The sequence below is a fragment of the Pyrus communis genome, chromosome 11 (assembly GCF_041283825.1).
Source record: "Pyrus communis isolate YQ-2024b chromosome 11, ASM4128382v1, whole genome shotgun sequence".
Taxonomy (NCBI): Eukaryota; Viridiplantae; Streptophyta; class Magnoliopsida; order Rosales; family Rosaceae; genus Pyrus; species Pyrus communis.
Window position 1 is genome coordinate 5,109,325 of NC_142575.1, and position 24,449 is coordinate 5,133,773.

Genomic DNA, 24,449 nt, shown 5'->3' on the forward strand with positions numbered 1-24,449 from the left:
GCTCTAGGGGTAAGCCAGGTAAATCCTCTGGAAAAACATCAAGGAAGTGTCTGACCACTCTCACATCCTCAACTCTGTTAGGAACAGCTTCATCTAGCACTACGTGAGCTAGGTACCCCTGACAACCTTTAGATAACAACTTTTTCTCTCGCAGCGCCGAAATAACGCCATGTCTCACCCCACTCTGCTCACCCACGAAGGTAACCACAGGTAGTCCAGGTCGGTGAAACGTAACTACTTTCCCGTAACAGTCAATGTTGGCACGATAGAAGTGCAACCAATCTGTGCCCAGAATCACATCAAAGTCCACAATATCTAACGGGATAAGATCGGCTGACGGAGCAACACCCTCTACGATCACCGGACATCCTGGGTATACACAATCTACAACGCAACTCTCTCCTCTAGGCATAACAAACTCTAAATCATACCCTAGAGGTATGGGGCGAGGTTGCGTCACTTGAGCAAATGTATGAGAAATTACGGAATGTGTAGCCCCACAATCAATTAAGACTCTAGCAAAACAACCAAGAATGTTCAACGTACCCATAATCAAGTCTGGGTTGTTCTGAGCGTCCTGCAGAGAAATATTATGAAGACGCCCTTGTCCCTGCTGACGCCCGCCGCGGCCTCTGCTCGCCTGAACGCCGCGTCCCTGAGCACCACGCCCCTGACTGGGCTGGCCCGACTGTCTCGAAGACCCTGCACTGCTAGTGGCAATCTCCCCCTGCTGATACTGTCCTCCCTGATACCACTGTGAACCACCCGCTGGAGCTGGAGGATACGGCATATAGCCGCCTGAATACTGGGGATAGCCACCCTGGGAATAGAGATCATGGGGGTACTGATGCTGCCCCGGAGCATAAGGGACAACATCCCCCTGATAGTGGTAAGCACCACCTCGACCCGTCTGGCCGTAACTACTAGGACCCTGGATCTGCTCGAGTGGTGCAGGTGGTGGCATAAAGGTCTGCTGTGGTTTCTGCTGCTGCTGACCCTGGGGACAATTCGCCGCTCTATGTCCCACTTGTCCACACGTGAAGCAACCGTTGCTACCACGTCTACACTCACCGAAATGCCGGTTGTTACACCTGCGGCAAATAGGGGCTCTGCCTCGACCACCATCGCCTTGCCTCTGGCCTCTAGCGCCACCAGAAAATCTGCCTCCTCGACCCTGTCCAGTGGCACTGAAACCACCACTCGAAGAACTAGAACTAGCTCCACCTCTCTTGAAGTTCTGAGTCTGACGGGGCCCGAGCGATGCCTGACCTTTGCCTTTGTCATATTTCTTCTGGTTGCTGCCCTTCTCTTCATCAGTGTCGCTCGACATATTCTCAGAATCCTCGATCCTCAGTAGTATCTCATAGAAGTCCCGGTAAGTCTCGCTGTGGACTGTAGACGCCATAGAACGCCACTTCTTCTTGGTGCCCAAACGGAAAAGACGAAGCATCTCCGCCGGATTACCAGCGACATCAGGATGGTAACGAGACAAGTCCGTAAACTTACGGTAGTACTCATTCGCTGACATCTTCCGCTGTTTCAGTTCGGAAAACTCCTGCTTCTTTCTATCGATGTACTCAGGGGGCACATATCTCCTCCTAAACAACTCCGTAAAAACATTCCAATCAGTCCTCTGATCCGGGGTCAACCTACGAAGCTCTTGCTCCCACCAAGCTGCCGACTCCGTATCCAGAAACCATGCGGTTGTCTCGACCCACCTCTCCATAGGCAAGTTCCCCTGATTTTGCAGTACACGGAAAGTCTTCTCTATGTGTTCTAGCCAGCGCTCTGCGCCCTCATGCCCCTCACTGCCCTTAAACTTATCCAACTTCAAATTGTACATAGTCTCCAGAGGAGTCCTCTGGGGAGGGCGCATCACTGACTGAAGGGCTGTAGCAAAAGCTTCCCCCAACTGAGTAATATCGGGGAAACTAGGCTCAGAAGAACGACGTGGTTCCCGACGAGGCGGCATAGTTCTGACAGAAGACACCAAAACCATTAGAATACTCACAAGGACATAGGACTGCCAAACCTAGGTTCTGATACCAAATCGTCACATCCCGGCCCGGGGGAAACCACTTCCCAGGCCCGCTCCACCACCGTAGCACGATATTGTCCGCTTTGGGCCCCGACCACGCCCTCACGGTTTTGTTTCTGGGAACTCACATGAGAACTTCCCGATGGGTCACCCATCCTGGAAGTGCTCTAGCCCTCTTCTCGCTTAACTTCGGAGTTCCTACGGAACCCGAAGCCAGTGAGCTCCCAAAAGGCCTCGTGCTAGGTAGGGATGGGAATATACATTTAAGGATCACTCCCCTGGGCGATGTGGGATGTCACAATCCACCCCCCTTAGGGGCCCGACGTCCTCGTCGGCACATACGCGACCAGGGTTAGGCTCTGATACCAAACTGACACACCCCGACCGAGATCGGAGCGTGCTGGCCGTCACACAAAGGTGACGTAGCCATGTGCACGTGCGGAAGCTAATAAAGTAGTAATATAAAAGTACGAATAATTAAAAACTAGCATACTAGATACTAAAACAAGTGCTAGTAAGTGAGATACAATTTCAGAGCAGGTCTATAGCAGCCCAAACGAAAACGACAACAGTAGTACGCCCGAAGGCGACCCTACAATGGGGAGTGTCTGTCAGAAACGCCGGAAAGCCCTCAAAGGAAACCACCGCAACTGCTAAGCAACTAGAACCTGGAGGGGCGCAAAACAAAAGCGTGAGTGGGCAAAAACAAAGCTCTTTGAAAACCATTTAGCAAAATACATTCTAACCCCTCGCCGTAAAACCTGTATACTTCCCAGAAAATAAACATATAAACGTATGTATAAACATGCCAAACATGCTCAAGGGTATGCCAATCATGCTCAAGATATGCCATGCTAAAGCCTCATAATGAATGTAAGTGCCCAGGTATAAATCATATCAACATCATAACATCTGACAGCCGGAGTCACCTAACGTGACCTGTACGGCTGCATCTAGAGCTCAAATCTCAACTCTATAACTGAACCTGCCCACGAGTCGGAACCACTCAAGGTGGTCTGTACGACAGGCCTGGGTGTAACATATATATACGCTCTAGTGCTACGATCACGTGAAGGCTGTGCGAATAATCGCGAGTCACCTACGAGTCGGAACCACCTAATGTGGTCTGTACGACAGGCCTATGCACCTAACTTGGATCCAAGCTGAGCGTGTGGTGCGGGAGGTGAACATCACGTGAAGGACTGTGCCCTACTCTGGGCGGGAGCACTAACACCGGGGGTGCAGGTTATGAGCTCTCTAAGTCTCTCAACTACTGCTGAAAGTAAATATGAATACCACTTACCTGGCACTTACCTGTGCGTCCTCAGCACCCAATATGCATATATATATGTATGCCACTACTAATGCGTGCAATGATGCATAAACGATAATAATAACATGCATGGCATAAGGCAAATAACCTTTTTAAATCAATTTCTGGGAATATAAATGTATATAGGTATATACGGAAAACAAAAGCCCACTCACTGATATGTAGAAGGGTCGTAGCCCCCCTGCCTCGCGTGTGCACGCTCGTCCTCGGGGTACGTGTCACCTAAATGCGAAACAACTATAAAAACGTTAACTTTAAAGCACATAACTGACTTCTCGTAATAACTTCTCATACATTGCTCAAAATGGACAAATGAATATACCAACGTGCTCTACACAACCTCAGGATCACAACCATATTTTTAAAATAAATTTCCTCCGCCGCACGCGCCCCCACGTGCCGGCCAAGGCACGGACCTACGCGCCCCCCATGTGCGGCCACGTGCCATGCACACTGACGGTGTCAACAGACGCCGTCAGGAATATTCCGTTAAACTGACGGAATATTCCGTTAAAACTAACAGGTTCCGTTAACGGCGTCAGGAATATTCCGTCAGAATTGACGGAATATTCCGTCGCCTTCTTCATTCAATCGCTGGCGACGTCGCCGGCGCCAGAACTGGGAAAACCTGCAACTTGGGTTTTCTCGCTCGTTTCTCAACCGTTTTTCGTGATTCTTGGACCAAATGAAAGCCCTAGACTAGTAGAACATGTCCCAACAAGTTTTAAGGCCTAAAAATACGAGATTATACCTGTGCAAATTCTCCAAAACCGGCCAACTTAGAACAGGACGATCCCGACGTCCAATTTTGTCCAACGAAGCACTCCGAGGCTCCTTGGGACCTCACCAACACATCTACAAGCTTCAAAAGCCCAAAAACTCAATGTATAAATTTTGCATGAACAGTACTCAAATCGGCCATTGTTGAATCGACGTGAAAACGAAGTATTCCTCACCTGAAAATGGTATGGTTGTGCTCGCCTCGACCTCACGAGTTGAATGGTGTCTTTGGTTTCCACGATCTGCTAAGGTTTGGGGGATTTTGTGTGTTGTCCGTACATTACAGAGAGAAGAGGAAGGAATGGAGCTCGGGGAACTCACAGAGAGAGAGAGACAGAGAGAGACAGTGTGTGTGTGTGGCCCTAAGCTTGCCAACACCACACAAAACAACCAAAAACAATAATACGAAAACCAGCTAGGGGTAAAAGGGTCATTTCCTATGCACGTTTCCGATATCTCCGGGACGGGACGTCACATTAAACACCGTCGTTCAAAAAAAAAAAAAAAGTAATATTAAACACCAGTATAGCTTTATTTTAGGATTTAATTTCATACAAAGTTTAGAAGGGAGCTGTTTTATTCACACTTCATGTTTTGTTCACTACACTCCATATACTTAACACATCCCATATATACTTTTTCAATCAAAATTTATCCTAATACACCCCACGTGTTTCCCAATAGAGGAAAGAATTACTAGATCAAAGAATTATTAGACATAGTAGTAGTCCTCATAGAAGTGCAGCTTTTATGGTCAGAAATAGAGCAATGCAAGTTAGAGGAAAAGCTAGGATGGTAATAAATTATAAAAGATTAAATGATAATACATACTCAGATGCTTATAAGATCCCTACATAAGATCTTTTAATCAGTAGGATTCAAGATAAAAGAGTGTTTAGTAAATTCGATTGTAAAAGTGGATTCTGGCAGATTAAGTTAGAAGAAGGTAGTAGTCCATGGACAGCATTTGGTTGTAGTGAAGGACATTTCCAGTGGAATGACTTACCTTTTGGATCAAAGAATGCACCTAGTATTTTTCAGAGAAAAATGGACTTCATTTTTAACCAGAAATCTTATTCAGATTTTTGTATTGTTTATATTGATGATATTCTTGTTTTTAGCAGTACAAGGGATGAACACGATGATCATCTGTCAAGAGATTTTCAATCTTTCTTAGATAATGGCATAATTATTAGCAAAAAGAAGATGGTATTAAATCAGGAGTACACAGAGTTTTTAGGATTAAGAATAGGAAGGGGAGAAGTCGAAGTTCAACCTCATATTTCTAAAAGTATCTTAGAAATGCCAGATAATTTAGGAGACAAGAAAACAAGCTTAAGAGTAGAAGATGGGCTTTATTTCAAGATGCAATAGCCAATAGAAGAGTAGAGGTAAAATTCGAACCTATAAAAGGTAGTAATAACATTGTTCCAGATTTACTTTCAAGATCCTTTGATATTTTTCAGACTAATGGCATCATCAAGCAGCAGTTCTTCAGGAGGTCACTCAGCTCAGAGTTTTCCAGAAAAACAACCAGATGTCTTGCCGAGTTTTCCAAAAATTTCAGATAAAACCAAGCCAAAAAGAGTAGCTTTTTCAGAAGATCTTTCAATTTATTATACCAAGTTTTTAGAGAACAGACATCAAGCCGGACTCCTCCACGCTTTGCGGTGTCTTTGCTTTGTTTTACATCAAATGAATTTAAAAACTAGAAGCAATCATTTTCAGAATGCTGGCTTACGCCCGCAGTCTTTTCATAGAAAATGAAAATTATGCTTTTTATTGTGTTTTCAAACGAAGAAACCCTGGAATTTATGATTCTTGGGAAAAAGTTCGTGCAAAAATTTCAGAATTTCCAAATAGTCTTCACAAAGGATTTCACACAAGAGATGCAGCAAGTATAGCTTTTGCACAATTCATGACAGAGAAAAATAGAGATAAAATCTGTATCCAGAGTGAAAACAGTTTAAGGGAGGAATTAGAGAGAATAAAAAGAGAAATAGATGAGTTAAGAGAGTTAAACACTCAGATGAGCGTAGAGATTGAGTGTTTAGATGAAGAATTAGATTATGAAAGATCAAAGAAAGCTAATGAGATGGAATTTCAGGTTACTGGAAATCCCTATGTTCGAAGAAATTTTGAAAAGCTTCCAGCAGAAATCCAATTCCAGATTCTCGAAAGAGAAGAAGAAGTTGGTTTCCTTCTCTACATTCAAGTTTGTCAGTACTACATGGACAACATCACAGGTATCCCTGGAGTAATTGTTACAGCCTACAGTTTTGAAAGAAATAACCAGATAGGGATTTTACCCTATAGTTTTCCTAAACTTCGAATCAATGGAGAAGAGTTTCAGAATTTCAGAATTGGTGATAATCCTAGCTATCCACTCATTACACTCGGTTTATTATTCGATTATGGTCTTGTAGAAGAAATCTATAATCCTCCGGTAAATGAAGATTCAGAAGTATTTCCACAAGTTTTCAAAAGATCTGTTTCCCTCTACCGGCAGCGAGGAAGACAGACTAGAATTTCAATTAGCAGTATTCCACACAAAGTCGGAGAGTTGGAAGACGGTAGAAGAGCGTTCGAGCAGACCCAGAGGATGTTCAGAACAGAATATTTAGCAGGATATAATAAGGTATACATTAGGGGTCACTATGCTCCTCATACATTTTCAGCAGTTGGATTAGCCAGACGTTCAGAATTACAAAGCTTATTCTCTGGATGAATTTTTAGAAGAATCTGACGGTCACAACAATGGCTTCACCATGGTTGCGACGGCCAGACACTACCAAGGGACTCATCTACAGGCCAATCTTAGCTTGCGATGAAGGCAGCAGACAAGATTGATGACATCAGGCAGTGCGTCAATAAAGCTTCCAGGAGATAGGGACGATATTCTTAGGAGGTGGATTGTCTGTCTTCCGTTTTCATACCCTTCTCGTCTCTTTCGGTTTGTATAATCATGATTAAATCATGTCAATATTTTTTATTAATTTTTTATAAAAATAATAAAATAAAAAATATTAACTTAATTTAACCGTGATCATATAAATAAATAAAAATAATAAGAGTATGAAAATGAAAGAAATGAGAATCCATCTTTATATTTCTATCGGCCCTATTATTGCAGACAAAACATGTGAATAAAGCAAGCGTTTTTGCCACGCTACACTGGCGTGATGTAGACGTCAAAGTTTGCCAGCTATTACTTTATTAATGGTCTGCTCTCTACTTTTGATGTTATTTCTGTATTTTTTTATTATGTGGTCACAGTCAAATCACGTTAATATTTTATATTATTATTTATTTTTATCTTATTATTTTTATAAAAAAATATAAAATATTGACATAATTTAATCGTGATTACACAGAATAAAAAAACATCAAAAATGAAAGGCACACAATCCTTATCCTGAAAAGTTTCCTTAGGAAGGAATGGTTTGCTTTAATTTACTTTATTAACGTTTGTAAGATTCTCTTATCTTTTGGTTTTGTCGTGTTGCAGCATTATTGGATTCCTTTTCCATAATGCGTGTCCTTTTGTGGACCACCTTACGTGGCTACCACTAGTTCGTGTTGGTAGAAGATGCCTTCTCGCTGAAGGTATTTTGTCACGTTTTGATTCTAAGATATGTCTATAGGATCGACATATAATGTTACCGATATTTACATATGTATCATGCTTTGCTTTCGAGACATGATCGAAAACGCAAATAAATGGTTCAGCAACTCAGTAATATTTTTTAATTTTATGGTTCCATTTAACTTTTATGTTTTTGTGTTAGACTCTCTACATACTCAAAGGAAGAATCAAATTGTTCGCAGTTCACGTTTTACCATGTTCAGTAAAACAAACAAAAACAACATTAATTAAGCCAGCAAACACATGCCATTATCATATGTTACACTTCCTTCTAGACTACAGCAAATCACCAAACGACCAACAAACAACATAAATTCAAAAACTAAAATCAAATAAGTCCATAATTTAGCATGAAATCCCATGAAGCACTTACCTTTTGACTGAAGGCTCCTCCATGCCTGGTGAAATTTCCAATCAGCTTTCAGCCGCTATAATACAGCACTGTATACAATGCACTACGCTAAGTATTGTGTCATTATACCTATACGAAAACTTCAGTTGAAGGGCACTGTTTACCAACAGTGACTTCACGAAAATACCTTTCGTTTTTCTTCCCGTTCCTGCTTTGCTTTTCAATGTTGATCGGTGGATTTACAAATTTCCACTTACTATTTGTTGGCTGGGGGTGCCACCACCTCTTAGAAGAGACCTGTTTGTTCCATTTGCGTGCAGAATCTCAGCAGTTCTCTCTCTCACAAACCACGAACCAAAAAATCTTCTCTCTAAAAAGACCACGAACCCCAGCACAATCTCTCTTAAAACCTGTTAACCACAACAAAATCCGGTCCCGATTCGAAGAAATCCTTAAGCCCAGAAAAAGTTCGGTTTCATGGTGAGTTCTCCTACCAATTTGGGTGCTTTTTTTTTTTTTTTTTTTCTTTCTTTGTCTGGGTAGCATGCATTATTTTCTGAATTAATGATCGAGGACTCGAGGGCTTTGTTATTAAAAAAAAAGTATTGATTGTGGGTCAGGTAAGAAGTTTTTTAGGTACTCAAGATTCTTGAATTCTGGATGTGTTGAATTTGGTTTTGTTTTTCACTAATTGCATGCTTCATAGAATTAATACAAATACAAAATGGAAAAATGATTTTGATCCATAAATAATATTCAAATACTTGAAAAGTTTGTTTTAAATTGGGTTTGGTTTCATTGGTTTTTCTGATTTTGAAACTTTTGTTTTCAGGCTCCGAAGGCTTTTAGGGCTGGTTTGGTATTGCTGTGCTTTAAAAAAAAGTTGATTCTGCTGTGCTGTGAGAATAAGCGACTGTGAAATAAAGCAGCAGAGTGTTTGGTAAACTTTTTTGTAAAAGTGTTTTTAAAAATAAAAAAAAAAACAATATTATAGTGTTTGGTAAACTTTTATGTAAAACAGATGTGAAAAAAAATCAATTTTTCAAAGCTGGGTTTTGCAGCTTCTTGTTTTTTATTTTTTTTCACCCAAAACTGTGAAAAAAAACTGAAGCTGAATGTTTACCAAACACAAAAACAACTCCCAACTTTTTTTTATACCAACTTTTTTCAGAATCACCTCAGTACCAAACCAGGTCTTAAGGGCTTGTTTGATATTATGTTAAAAAAATTTCATCATTTCTCAAAACATTTTTTTAAGAACATCTCTTAAAAACAATTTTCTTTTATGACTCAAAAATTTGTTTAGTATGAAATTTAAAATTTAAATTTAAATTTTAGATAAGATTGCTGAAATTAAGTTTGGTTGCTTTGCAGGGGAGTTTGTTTTGATTTTTTGTGGACGAATTCCAGTTTCCGGCGCTTCGTATTCTTCAATTACAGGTAAATGAATGTTGCATGTGAAATTTTTTTTCAACAAAAAAAGAAAACCCTTTTGTTGGGTTGGGAGAAGCCATATTGCTTCTATTGGCATAAAACTTTTCCCACACAATCAAAGTATGCAGTGGTTTGATAATTAAGTGCAGAAAATCTTCAGCTGATATCCTCTTTCTCTTTGCGTGATCAAATCATGTCTTTTAGATTATGGTGCTTATTCTGATTCTTATCTGTAACTGTACGTTGGTGATATAACATTAGAGGCTTGGGGTAGTAGGTTTTGTAGTCTTTTCCTGAAATATAACTGAGTACATCATAATCGTTGCATTCCTTGGTTTGTGATTTTGTTGCTCTGAGTACCGAGGTTTATCTTTTGGTGCTCTCTGATTGGTTCTCACATTTGAGTCATCTCACCAAATCATTGATGTAGATTTCCTCTTGAAATTTTAGCTTTGGAATAGGTAGATGGCCATCTTTGCATGGCTCTATCAGTTGATTCACATAACCTAATAATTGAAGTCTTCTTTTCCTTGGGTCCGAAAAATCATTAGAGAGTAGTATTTTCTATTGAAATTGTGATATCCCACATCGCCCAGGGGAGTGATCCTTAAATGTATATTCACATCCCTACCTAGCACGAGGCCTTTTGGGAGCTCACTGGCTTCGGGTTCCGTAGGAACTCCGAAGTTAAGCGAGAAGGGGGCTAGAGCAATCCCATAATGGGTGACCCACTGGGAAGTTGCTCGTGAGTTCCAAAAAACAAAACCGTGAGGGAATGGTAAGCCCAAAGCGGACAATATCGTGCTACGGTGGTGGAGCGGGCCCGGGAAGTGATCCGCCCCGGGCCGGGATGTGACAATTTGGTATCAGAGCCTAACCCTGGCCGTGATGTGCCGACGAGGACGTCAGGCCCCTAAGGGGGGTGGATTGTGACATCCCATATCGCCCAGGGGAGTGATCCTTAAATGTATATTCCCATCCCTACCTAGCACGAGGCCTTTTGGGAGCTCACTGGCTTCGGGTTCCGTAGGAACTCCGAAGTTAAGCGAGAAGGGGGCTAGAGCAATCCCATGATGGGTGACCCACTGGGAAGTTGCTCGTGAGTTCCCAAAAATAAAACCGTGAGGGAATGGTAAGCCCAAAGCGGACAATATCGTGCTACGGTGGCGGAGCGGGCCCGGGAAGTGATTCGCCCCGGGCCGGGATGTGACAGAAATTAACTTTGCAGAATTGCATTAAAATAGACAATAATTCTACATATTTTTTAAAGGAAAACTAATAGAAAGGGTTTCAAATCTTTACATTTTAATAAAAAATTATCCATTAACTTTATTTAATAATAAGGACAAAAGAATTTAAAAAAAAAAAAAACATAAAAAACCCAACTTGTGCTGGGCGCGTCCCCCAACCCCCCTTCCACACTCCACTTTTTTTCCCGATTGTCTGATACATTAATAGATTTTTTATTTATTTTATTTTTGCTTAGAATAAGAAAAAGAGTTCAAACTGAATTGCATTCCCCAGTTTTTTATATTTGTGGTGTTTTTTTTCTTCCAATAATAGTCAAGATGATGAGAAATTTTTCAATGTGCCCGGAGCGCAGGGTGGTACACCACATGTCTCTATACAAGTTGTGAGATTCTTGTGTTAAAAAATTAATAACATAAAAAAATAAAATTTCTCGCTATTTACATAATAACACGTGGTGTACCACTTGTGTTACGGGCACAAGGTAAAATTTCTCCAAGATGACACTCAAGCTCAAAAAATTGGATGGAGAGCTACATTTATTTTTGTTGGTATGTAAAAAATGTGAGGAAATTATAATTTAGTAATTGAAACCAACATCATAAATATAATTACTGAGAACACTTTTCAAGGTTTTGATCTAAATGATCACTTTTGGGTTCCATTTTCGGCGTAATTGGTGCTTTTACAGGACAAAAAAGGATCTAAGTCTCAAACCTTATGAAACTGAACCAAGAAGTCAACACTGTTTATAAAACTTGAACAATAAGTAGACAATATTCATGAAACTAAACCAATAAATAGACACTATTTATGAAATTGGACAAATAAGTAGACACTATTTATGAACGAAAACAAGAATTAGGCACTGTTTTTAAAACTAAACTAATAGGTGGAAACTATTTATGAAACTGGACTATACACTATTTACAAAACTATACTAAGAACTAGACAATATTTATGAAACAAGACCAAGAATTAGACACTATTTATGAAAGTGAACTAATAATTAGGCACTATTTATGAAAGTAGATCAAGAAAGGGACACTATTTATGAAATTGTATAAATTGTTGTACATTATTTATGAGACTGGACCAAATAACTAGTCTTTATTTATGAAACAGGCTCAAGAATTAGGCATTATTTATAAAAGTGGACCAAGAACTAGACACTATTTATGAAATTGGACTAATAAATATTGTAGTACTGTTCAGATAGTGCAATTTCATACATAATGTTCGGTTTCATAAATAGTGTTCAATTTCATAAACAGTGGCTTTGATGTACACATGGGTCCCGCATGTCATGTCTCTTTTTTTTTATTAAAATTGTGTCATTTTCATTAAAATTTAAATTATTTTATCATTTTTATTAAAATTTAAGGGTTTTTCATTATTATTTAATTATTTTTCATTAAATAAAGTTATAACATGATTTTTTGTTAAAATAAACTTAGTTCAAGCTTTTTCATGAAAGTTCCCATTTCTTAGTGAAAGAAACTAATATAATAATTAAGGGTACCGCTTTTGCGCGGTTTAGAATCACTTCTGAATAAAGTACGTCCCACTTTTAAACCTTGAATCACTTCCCAAATAGGCCCTAAGCAATACAAGATCCAAAAGCTTTAAATAATCATTTAAGTTAATCCAACTGCTAATTAGGAAGAAAAATAATCAATTTGTAAATTACCTCTAATAACAGTGGTTGTGGAAAATTAGTATCCGATCCCTAGTTATTAATGTTTATTGACTAAAACCTTATTAATTTTTAGATTTTGATTAAAGTCTCTACCATTAATGTATTAATAAATTTAGATGTCAGCTACATAATTTTTTTAAAATAAAAATTAGTAATTGTTTTAGGATTTTAATATTCACACCCTTATTACACTCCTAATTAATTTTCAATTCAAAATATTTCCAAAAAAAAAAAAAAAGATTTAGTTTGCACCCATTAATTTTTTTTATAGAAATATTTTCAATTTTTAATCTTAAATGTAACCATTCATATAACTTTTCAATTTTTGAATCCTAAATGTAAACAATACTTTTTTTTAGTATAACATGTATCCATTTCTTTTTATATAAGATCTATTCAATTTTTTTTCTAATCTATATTTTAAACTTATATGGGTATATTCTATTTCGTTGATTTAAGAATGTATCCCTGACACACCCCGACCAAGATCAGGGCGTGCTGGCCGTCACACGAAGGTGACGTAGCCATGTGCACGTGCGGAAGCTAAAGAAAGTAATGTAAAAGTACGAATAATTTAAAAAAACTAACATACAAAGTACTAAGACAAGTGCTAGCGTAAGTGAAACGCTAAGTTCAGAGCATAAAGTCTACAGCAGTCCAAAGAAAATGATACGACAATAGTACACCCGAAGGTGACCATACAATGGTGAGTATCTGTCAGAAATGCCGGGACGCCCTCTGGGAAAACCACCGAACTTGCTAGACCACTAGAACCTGGAGGGGCGCAAAAACAAAGGCGTGAGTGGGCAAAAACAAAGCTCTTTGAAAACCATTTAGCAAAATACATTCTAACCCCTCGCCGTAAAACCTGTATACTTCCCAGAAAATAAACATATATACGTATGTATAGATATGCCAAACATGCTCAAGGGTATACCAATCATGCTCAAGAATGTGCCATGTCAAAGCCTCGTAATGATATGCAAGTGCTCAGGTATAAATCACATCAATAGCATAACATCTGGCAGCCGGAGTCACCTAACGTGACCTGTACGGCTGCATATAGAGCTCCAATCTCAAACTCAATAACTGAACAACTGAACCTGCCCACGAGTCGGAACCACCTAAAGTGGTCTGTACGACAGGACTGGGTGTAACGTATATATACGCTTTAGTGCTACGATCACGTGAAGGCTGTGCGAATAATCGCGGGTCACCTACGAGTCGGAACCACCTAATGTGGTCTGTACGACAGGACTGTGCACCTAGCTTGGATCCAAGCTGAGCATATGGTGCGGGAGGTGAACATCACGTGAAGGACTGTGCCCTGCTCAGGGCGGGAGCACTAACACCGGGGGTGCAGGTTATGAGCTCTCTAAGCATCTCAAACCACTGCTGAATGTAAATATGAATAACATTTACCTGGCACTTACCTGTGCGTCCACAGCACCCAATACGCATATATATATGTATGTCACTACTAATGCATGTGATGTTGCATAAACGACAATCATAAGGTGCATGGCATAAAACAAATAACCCTTTTTATTTAATTTCTGGGAATATAAATGTATATAGGTATATACGGAAAACTAAAAGCCCACTCACTGATAAGTGGAAAGGTCGTAGCCCCCCTGCCTCGAGTGTGCACGCTCATCCTCGGGATACGAATCACCTATATGTGAAATAACTACGAAAACGTTAATTTAAAAGCACATAACCAATTTCTCGTAATAACTTCTCATACATTGCTCAAAATGGACAATTGAATATACCAACGTGCTCTACACAACCTCAGGATCACAACCATATTTTTAGAATAATTTTCCTCCGCCGCACGCGCCCCCACGCGCAGGCACGTGTGGCGCACACTGACGGCGTCAACTGACGCCGTTAGGAATATTCCGTCAGTTTTGACAGATTCCGTTAACGGCGTCAGGAATATTCTGTCAGATTTGACGGAATATTCCGTCACCTTCTCCGGCGAGCCTCCGGCGCCGTCGCCGGCGCCGGAAAACTGGGAAAACTTCAAACTTAGTTTTCTCACTCGTTTCTCAACCAATTTTCATGATTCTTGGACCAAAATGAAGCTTAGGACTAGTAGAATCACGATAGACCACTTTTAAAGCCTAAAAACTACTAGATCATACCTGTCCACAACTTCAAAAACCGGCCAACTTCAAACCAAGCTATCCCGACGTCCAAATTTGTCCAACGAAGCACTCTGAGGCTCCTTGGGACCTCACTAAGACATCTACAAGCTTCAAAATCCAAAAAACATGCTAGATTAAGTTTGCATGAATAGTACTTAAATCGGCCAATGTCGAATCGACGTGAAAACGTAGGATTTCTCACCTGAAAATGGTATGGTTGCACTCGTACGAGCTTCACGAGTTCGAAGGTGTCCTTAGTTTCCTCGGAGAGTGATGGTTTAGGTGAGTTTGGTGTTGGTCCGTGCGTTGAAGGAAGAAGAAGAATGATAGAGGACTCGGGGAAAGAGAGAGAGACAGAGAAGAGACAGAGGGAGAGGAAAACACGGGAGAGATAGAGACAGTGTGTGTGAGTGTGTGTGTGTGGTCCAACACAAGCCACACCACACAAAACAACACTAAACGTAAATGTAACGAACTAGGGGTAAAAAGGTAAATTCACACGTACGTTTCGTTAGTTTCGGGACGGGATGTCACAATCCCCGTTAAGTTTAATCAAAGAAATTTAATAATGTTATTAAGCCTTTCTTTTTTGTGGTTTTGGAAAATGTACCCATGTTTTGGTTTGATTATTATTTATGAATGTACCCATGTTTATATTACACAATATATTGGAGAATATAATTTATCTTTTAACATTTTTAATTCCACAAATTATGGGTTTTATTTATGCTCATAAATAGAAACAACTATAACTACAAATTTCAAGTTTCAATTTAAAAATATAATAACCTACATATAAATACATTATTTCATTAATGTTAGGAACATCGATCAAAAGCTGAAAACCAACAAGGTTTCAATTAAAGAACATTGATAGTTAAGGACCACATCCAAACTCTCTCTTTAGATAATTATTATTTTAAGCAATGCACATCTAAAACTATGATATCTCATCTTATCAATCTTAGATTTAAATAGTGACTAGAGATTACAAAGAGAGATGAAAACAAGTTTAATAACAATTATCTATTTTGTTATTGCATGATTCAGTGAGTTTCTTACTGAATAACATCGTAGAGGGGAAATGATCACTTGTAGGAAAATGATTTAATGAGTTTGTTACTAGATAACATTTGATTCATTTTTTATTTGCTCAATAAGACGATTAAAAGGAAATTAGAGTGTGTATAAGTAACAAATTAATGAGAGTATGTAAAATGTAAAAAGAAATGAGAGTATGTAATGGGATCGTTAACAACATAATCAAGAATAATCATTATGTTTATCTCATTGAATCAGCATTTTCTATTTGTCAAAGATTAAGACAAACATAATGATGTCTAAATTCAGAAGTTGGAATACAACTATGACTCATTGAGTTTCTATTTGTCAGGAAATGTAAATTGCTGGTTTCATATATTAAGTTCAATTGTTAGAAAGTAGAATTTTTCTTCGGTTTGGACGTGATTTTTTTTCATATATTTAATTACTTACAAAACTTGATCGTCTCTGTTTCAACTCTATTTGCGTTATGAATAGCAACTCTTTCCAAGTTTAACATGGATTTATTTTTACAGTGGAATTATCTACAGAAAATTTCTCTAAAGATGCTTACAATGGAGGGACCCTGATTCAAAACATTGTGGGCAAGTCTTTACAAGCTAATTCTGCAGGTAATAGAAACTACGCCTTTTCTCTCTGCTTGCATGCTTTTTAATATTGAGAGAAATTGAAATTGTATTTTAGAATTAGTGTTCTTTTTTATGATCAACTGCCTAGAAAGGGTTCTTGAAATTGTATTTTAGAATTAGTATTTTTCTTGATTCAAAACAAAAGGTCTATAATTTCCTTCCTACATTCCAGTATTTACATAGTATTGCTCATCATAAATATATTTACAAATTTTACATGTTTTATACGGTTTTGAAACACTCAACATATGGGACCTTTGTTTCATATGTATTTATTTTGGCTTAAATGTCAAAATGGTCCTTGTGTTATAGCCACATGGCAAATTTAGTCCCCATGTTTTTGTTTTGGTTAATTTAGTTATTGTGTTGTGTCTCTGTTAGTCAATTAAAGACATTTCATTCAATTTCTTTTAAAAAATTCATAAGAAAAATTATATGAGATATTATTATCATTTCTCTTTATAGAAAAATGCAAATCAATGAGAAATAACACATATAAGAGATAAAACTTCCAATATAAAAAATGATTAAGGTTGTGACGTAGAAAAGAGAGGGTAATGTTAGGGAGGAGGTTGGGAAATTGGAAGGAGAATAAATTTTCTTTTAATTTTTAATTTTATTTCATTTCTAAATATTTTAAATCAAATAAATAATTTTATAAATAAGTTTACAATAATTTATAAATTTTTTTACAGAAATTAGATGAAAATGTCGTTAATTGACTAACAAATATAAACACAAGAACCAAATTGATCAAATTGAAAACACATGGACGACCATTTTAACATTGAAGCCTTTATTTTTAGAACACTTCCAGCCCAGCCAAGTCCCTGGGCGGTGAGCTCTGGAATCCCCCTACCCAAAAAATAGAAAAAGAAAACGCAGCTCCAGCCCATTCCAATAACCTCGGCTCCCCTGGAGCCCCCACTTTTACCCCAGGTCCGAATTGACTGGCCCAACCACTGGGTGGTATGACATCACTTTGATGTTAGCCATGATTAGAAAATTATAAAAAATACAAAACCTTATAAAAAGTTAATTAAAAATATAAAAAAGTTATAAATTTTTTTCTATAAATACCATATTTTTTCACTTTACACCATATTTCAATATTTTCAAATACTTTTCAACCAATTTTTTATTGTCATTCCAAATTAAAAATAAAATTATTTCTTATTAAAAAAATATATTTTAATACCAATAACCTGAGCTATTTGGTGGAGATGCACTGGGACAGTTAGTGTTCACTAAGGATAGTTACTAACTTACCATTCACTTTGGCGGATTGGGTTGCCTATAGCACATGGGGACATTTAGGGGTAGGGTTGCTCTAAAAATTGGAGTTTAAAGCAGCCGACGAGAAATGCCAAACGAGAATTGACTCCAAACGCATCTACTTTTGTGTTAAGTATAATAAAGATAGTCTTTGTTTAATATCAATCCAATAACTCCTGGTTTGAATTAGTTTATTTGTAGCGAAAACGAACCATAGTTTTCGTTACATTGATATTGCTAGCTAATTTGTGATTATCTTCCCCCAGCAAAACTCAATTCCATTTGCAAAGAAGAGATCGATCATGGCTTTGGAGGTGGTAGGCGGAGCATTTTTCTCCGCTTTCTTTCAACAAGTATTTCAAAAGATGGATTCTCAGGAGGTCAAGAACTTCATCAGAGGAAAGAAACGGACTGATGGGTTGCTGAAGAAGTTGAAGATCGAGTTGTTGTCTGTCAATGCTGTTTATGATGATGCCGAGCAAAAGCAATTAAGTTACCCAGTTGTGAAGCAGTGGCTGCATGAGCTTAAAGAGGCAGTCTTTCATGCTGATGACCTACTGGACGAGATCAAGACAGAAGCGTTAAGGCGGAAAATGGAAGCTGAATTTGGAAGTAGCACAAGCAAGGCAAAAGACCTCATCTCTGCTTCTTTCCATGCTTTTGATGAGTCTATAGACACCAAGATAGAGGAAATTCTTGAGACGCTAAGCTTCATTTCAAAACAGAAAGATGCCTTCGGTTTGAAAGAACGTTGTAGTCACAGAATCTCACAAACATTGCCTTCAACTTCTTTAGTAAAAGGCTCTGATGTATATGGAAGAGATCATGAGAAGGAAACCATCATTCAATTGTTGCTATCAGATGATGTTACTTGTAATAAGATTGGCGTCATTCCCATCGTGGGCATGGGTGGGATCGGAAAGACCACCCTTGCTCAGCTCTTATACAATGATGATAAAGTGAAGCGGCATTTTGAGCTCCAGGCATGGGTTTGTGTTTCTGATGAATTTGGCGTTGTTAAGATCACACAAACAATTTATGCATCAGTCACTTCACAAACCTGTGATACCACAGACCTAGACCAGCTTCAAGTCAAACTCAAAGACGCTTTGGCGGGGAAGAAGTTTCTTTTTGTTCTTGATGATGTTTGGAATGAGAAATACAATATTTGGGATTCCTTAAGGCGCCCCTTCGAGTCTGGAGCTCATGGAAGTAAGGTCATTGTCACCGCAAGGAATGATGGCGTTGCAACTACGATGGGTACTCTTCAAACCCATTATTTAAAGCACTTACTTAAGGAAGACTGTTGGGTTCTGTTTTCCAAGCATGCCTTCAAGGATGCAATTGTAGATCCAAATCTTGAGGTAATTGGAAGACAAATTGTTAGCAAGTGTAAAGGCCTTCCTTTAGCTGCAAAATCTCTTGGTGGTCTCTTACGCTCTGAATCAAATGTGAAGGAATGGGAAAATGTGCTAAAAAGTGACATATGGGAGTTGTCAGATGCAAAGATTGACATTCTGCCGGCTCTATGGCTAAGCTACCAGTACTTGTCTCCGGAGCTAAAACGTTGTTTTGCTTATTGTTCCATATTTCCCAAAGATTATGAATTTGACAAGTTTGAATTAATTTTGTTGTGGATGGCCGAAGATCTTTTACAACCCCAAAAGAAGACTAGGTTGGAAGATGTTGGAAAGAAATACTTTGATGATCTAATCTCACGGTCATTTTTTCAACACTCGTCTTCAAATGATTGTTTCATCATGCATGATCTGATGCATGATTTGGCGACTTACGTATGCGGGGAATTTTGCATTAGATTGGAAGACCATGACTTCTCATTGGAAGTGAGCAAGGGTCGTCATTTTTCTTATTTGCAATATTCATCTAATGTTGATTATGAGAGATTTGACACTATTTATGAAGCTAAGTATCTGCGCACCTTCATTCTTGGCGATCTCTATTCATTGCAGACAGTACGACTTGATCGCCTTTTAAAGCTACAGTGTTTAAGAGTACTCAAATTATGTGGGTATGATATCAGCGAGTTGCCTGATTCGATTAGCAACTTGAAGCATCTGCGGTACCTCAACTTGTGTGAGAATCCAATAAAGAAATTACCGGACACGATATGCAGTTTGTATAATTTACAAACGTTGTTGGTGTCGTATTGTGTAGATCTCACTGAGTTGCCCACCAATTTGGGAAGACTTATCAACTTGCGCCATCTTGATTTCAAAGGTACGAAAATAAAAAAGATGCCCCCCCACATGGGCAAGTTGAAAGATCTCCAAACATTTGGAGGTGAGTTTGTCTTGAGCAAAGATGATGGGGGATACATTGCTGAGTTAAAGGGGTTTCAGCATTTGAGTGGAAATCTTCATATTTCAGGGCTTCAAAATATCAAACATGCTGAGGATGCTTTAGAGGCCAAACTGAGGGACAAGAAGCTCAGTGAAATACATTTGAAATGGGAAGGTGACACTGCTGATTCTCAAAACGATAGCCGAGTGCTGGGCAACCTCCAGCCCAATACAAACCTAAAGGTACTGGCTATAGAAGGATACGGAGGTACAAAGTTTCCAGGTTGGTTAGGAGATGAGTCTTTCTCTAATCTCATCACTCTCCAACTTGAGAATTGTGGATATTGTTTCTCCCTGCCAGCATTGGGGCATCTAACGTCCCTCAAAAGTCTTGAAATTGATGGGTTGAATGGAGTGGAATTAGTGGGGTCTGAGTTTTATGGGGGAATTAAACCTGCATTTAAATCTCTGGAGTTTCTGAGTTTCCGCAGTATGCGGGAATGGCAAGAGTGGTGTTTCCCTGGAGGTGAAGAAGAACAAGGCGGACATTTTCCTAGTCTTTGCGAGCTTCGTCTGCATTGTTGTTCCAAACTAACGGGGAAAATACCGTTAGACTACTTCCCAAGACTTGAGCGGCTAAGTTTGCAGGAAGTTAATATCGAATCCCTTGCTTGTTCGCATGAATGCAATAAATTCAATATTGAACTCCCATTCCTCCGTGAGTTGAAAATATCAGATTGCCCGAATCTGGTATGTTTTGTGGGTGGGGGAGTGCTGCTTGCGCCCAACTTGAAGGAGATATCTATGTGCCGTTTTAAAAACTTGTGGTCAGTGCCAGAAGATATGCAAATCTCGCTCCCATCTCTTCCGTCTCTGTCCATAGAAGGGTGTAAAGAATTTAAATCATTTCCGGAAGAATCTAAATTCCCATCCCTCGATGATTTGAAGATAATGGAGTGCCCAGAATTTGTGGGTTTCCCCCATGGAGGAGGACTGCAAGCGCCCAACTTGAAGACGATGGAAATTAAAGAATGTAACGAATTCAGGTCACTGCTAGAGGAGAAGCACGCCTCTCTCCCGTCTCTTCAGTCTCTGTTCATAGAAGGGTGTAAAGAATTTAAATCATTTCCGGAAGAATCTAAATTCCCATCCCTCGATTATTTGAAGATAATGGAGTGCCCAGAATTTGTGGGTTTCCCCCATGGAGGAGGACTGCAAGCGCCCAACTTGAAGACGATGCGAATCGATGAATGTAACGAATTCAGGTCACTGCCAGAGGAGATGCACGCCTCTCTCCCGTCTCTTCAGTCTCTGTTCATAGAAGGGTGTAAAGAATTTAAATCATTTCCGGAAGAATCTAAATTCCCATCCCTCGATTATTTGGAGATAATGGAGTGCCCAGAATTTGTGGGTTTCCCCCATGGAGGAGGACTACAAGCGCCCAACTTGAAGAGGATGCGAATCGATGAATGTAACGAATTCAGGTCACTGCCAGAGGAGATGCAGGCCTCTCTCCCGTCTCTTCAGTCTCTGTCCATAGAAGGGTGTAAAGAATTTAAATCATTTCCGGAAGAATCTAAATTCTCATCCCTCGTTGTTCTGAAGATAAAGGGATGCCCAGAATTTGTGGGTTTCCTCTATGGAGGAGGACTGCAAGCACCCAACCTGGAGACGATGGAAATTAAAGAATGTAACGAATTCAGGTCACTGCCAGAGGAGATGCACGCCTCTCTCCCGTCTCTTCAGTCTCTGTCCATAGAAGGATGTAAAGAATTTAAATCATTTCCGGAAGAATCTAAATTCCCATCCCTCGTTGTTCTGAAGATAAAGGGATGCCCAGAATTTGTGGGTTTCCTCTATGGAGGAGGACTGCAAGCGCCCAACTTGAAGACGATGCGAATCGATGAATGTAACGAATTCAGGTCACTGCCAGAGGAGATGCACGCCTCTCTCCCGTCTCTTCAGTCTCTGTCCATAGAAGGGTGTAAAGAATTTAAATCATTTCCGGAAGAATCTAAATTCCCATCCCTCGATTATTTGGAGATAACGGAGTGCCCAGAATTTGTGGGTTTCCCCCATGGAGGAGGACTGCAAGCGCCCAACTTGAAGAGGATGCGAATCGATGAATGTAACGAATTCAGGTCACTGCCAGAGGAGATGCAGGCCTCTCTCCCGTCTCTTCAGTCTCTATCCATAGAAGGGTGTAAAGAATTTAAATCATTTCCGGAAGAATCTAAATTCTCATCCCTCGTTGTTCTGAAGATAAAGGGATGCCCAGAATTTGTGGGTTTCCTCTATGGAGGAGGACTGCAAGCGCCCAACTTGAAGAATATGGAAATCTATTATTGTAACAAATTCACATCATTGCCAGTGGAGATGCAAATCTCTCTCCCGTCTCTCTCGTCTTTGATCATACGGGATTGCCCAGAATTGGAATCATTTCCGGAAGGGGGATTGCCGTCGAAATTGCGTTACCTCATTATCTGGAATTGTAAAAAACTGATGGCAAACCGTATGCGGTGGGGTCTACAAACACTCACCTCTCTCATAGAATTGGATGTCAACTTCTCAGAATGTGAAGAAGAAGAAATTGGCGAATCATTTCCAGAAGAGGGGCTGCTGCCAACCACTCTCACTTCTCTCAGAGTCTCCGATCATCCGAATCTGAAAACCATTGACGGCAAGGCGTTAAGACACCTCATCTCTCTCGAGGAGTTGGTGATTTATTTTTGTCCTCGACTCCAGAGCTTGCCAGATGAAGGGCAACCCACTTCTCTTTCTCGTCTAGGTATCTTCAAGTGTGATTTGCTATCACAACGGTGCCACAGAGACACGGGAGAAGATTGGCCCAAGATTTCTCACATCCCCAATGTAGTGATTGATGGCCGAGAGATATGATTTGCAATGGTACGTAATTCATCAACGTGAGTTTATGTGTTTGTTTACGATCTGGCTGTGCAAATTTTAAATCATAAACATGTTTCAAATGTTAATGTTCACATAATAACAAATCATAAACATGTCTCTGTCCATAGAAGGGTGTAAAGAATTTAAATCATTTCCGGAAGAATCTAAATTCTCATCCCTCGATTATTTGGAGATAAATGAGTGCCCAGAATTTGTGGGTTTCCTCTATGGAGGAGGACTGCAAGCACCCAACCTGGAGACGATGGAAATTAAAGAATGTAACGAATTCAGGTCACTGCCAGAGGAGATGCACGCCTCTCTCCCGTCTCTTCAGTCTCTGTCCATATTTGGGTGTAAAGAATTGGAATCATTTCCGGAAGGGGGATTGCCATCTAAATTGCGTTCGCTCGAAATCTGGAGATGTAAAATACTGACGGCAAACCGTATGCGGTGGGGTCTACAAACACTCACCTCTCTCGAACACTTGGATGTCGGCTTCTCAGAATGTGAAGAAGAAGAAATTGGCGAATCATTTCCAGAAGAGGGGCTGCTGCCAACCACTCTCACTTCTCTCAGAATCTACGGTCATCCGAATCTGAAAACCATTGACGGCAAGGCGTTAAGACACCTCATCTCTCTCGAGACGTTGAAGATTTCTTTTTGTCCTCAACTCCAGAGCTTGCCAGACGAAGGGCTACCCACTTCTCTTTCTCGTCTAGATATCTTCAAGTGTGATTTGCTATCACAACGGTGCCACAGAGACACGGGAGAAGATTGGCCCAAGATTTCTCACATCCCCAATGTAGAGATTGATGACTGAGAGATATGATTTGCAATGGTACGTAATTCGTCAACGTTCGTTTATGTGTTTATTTACGATCTGGCTGTGTAAATTTTAAATCATAAACATGTTTCAAATGTTAATGTTCACATAATAACAAATTTTACAGGTACTCTTGTCCCATATAAACTTGAAAGTATTTGCGATAGAAAGACACGGAGCTACAAAAATTCCAAATGGGTTAGGAGATGACTTGTTCGTTCTCTCATCTTGTTACTCTTGGACTTGTGGATTGTGAACATTGTTTTTCAATGCCAGCATTGGCACAGCTACCATCTCTCAGAAGGCTTGAAATATATGATCATGTTTAGTTTGTAAAATATGGATGATGATTTCATTTCTGTGGAACTGTGAATCTATGATCATGGTTGAATGTTGTAAGACCAGAGTATCGAAAACCCTCTGTTGTTTACTAATCGATCTCAAGCGGTCTAGATTCGATTTGTTTAATTAGTATTGCAAGATGATCTTATCTGCTAATCATGTCTTATCAAATGATTACCATTTCATCATGCCCTTAGGGATGCATAGAGCTTCAAAAGTTTTCAAGTTGCTGCGCATGTGTTGCTTCTAAAAGAGACACTTTCTAAAGGTGATTCCCTTTAGAAAATGTATATCATGTTTACTGTATGTTCATAGTTTGAACCTTCGTTTATGCACTGTCGCTCTTGTTTTTGCTCTCTTGTATGACCTGATTTTCACACAATTCTCACCGGAAAACCAATAGAAATGTTTGATAGGTCTCACTTGCA

General features: G+C 39.5%; 1 protein-coding gene and 1 long non-coding RNA gene across 8 annotated transcripts; one reads left to right on the forward strand and one right to left on the reverse strand.

The window, feature by feature from the left end:
• Window positions 1-2,512: 2,512 nt before the first annotated feature.
• On the reverse strand, window positions 2,513-3,676 carry LOC148692737 (uncharacterized). The gene is made up of 2 exons (XR_015952928.1): window positions 3,527-3,676; window positions 2,513-2,706 (listed from the first exon to the last, which is right to left on the reverse strand). It is a non-coding gene; the product is annotated as an uncharacterized LOC148692737 (long non-coding RNA).
• A 4,180-nt stretch (window positions 3,677-7,856) lies between these two features.
• Window positions 7,857-24,177, forward strand: LOC137741657 (putative disease resistance RPP13-like protein 1). 7 transcript variants are annotated; one of them, XR_015953662.1, is made up of 7 exons: window positions 7,920-8,629; window positions 8,982-9,089; window positions 9,524-9,589; window positions 16,261-16,356; window positions 17,916-22,856; window positions 22,988-23,694; window positions 23,807-24,177. XR_015953662.1 is itself a non-coding variant. In XM_088680433.1 (6 exons), the coding sequence occupies exon 5, from the start codon at window positions 17,952-17,954 to the stop codon at window positions 22,845-22,847; it is 4,896 nt and encodes a 1,631-aa protein (XP_088536559.1). In that variant the 5' UTR covers window positions 7,920-8,629; window positions 8,982-9,089; window positions 9,524-9,589; window positions 16,261-16,356; window positions 17,916-17,951; the 3' UTR covers window positions 22,848-22,856; window positions 23,807-24,177. The 7 variants fall into 7 exon arrangements, 1 of the variants encoding a protein (XP_088536559.1); XR_015953664.1 differs by having other exon boundaries at window positions 23,050-23,694; XR_015953659.1 differs by having other exon boundaries at window positions 7,922-8,629; window positions 22,985-23,694.
• The last annotated feature ends 272 nt before the right edge of the window (window positions 24,178-24,449 follow it).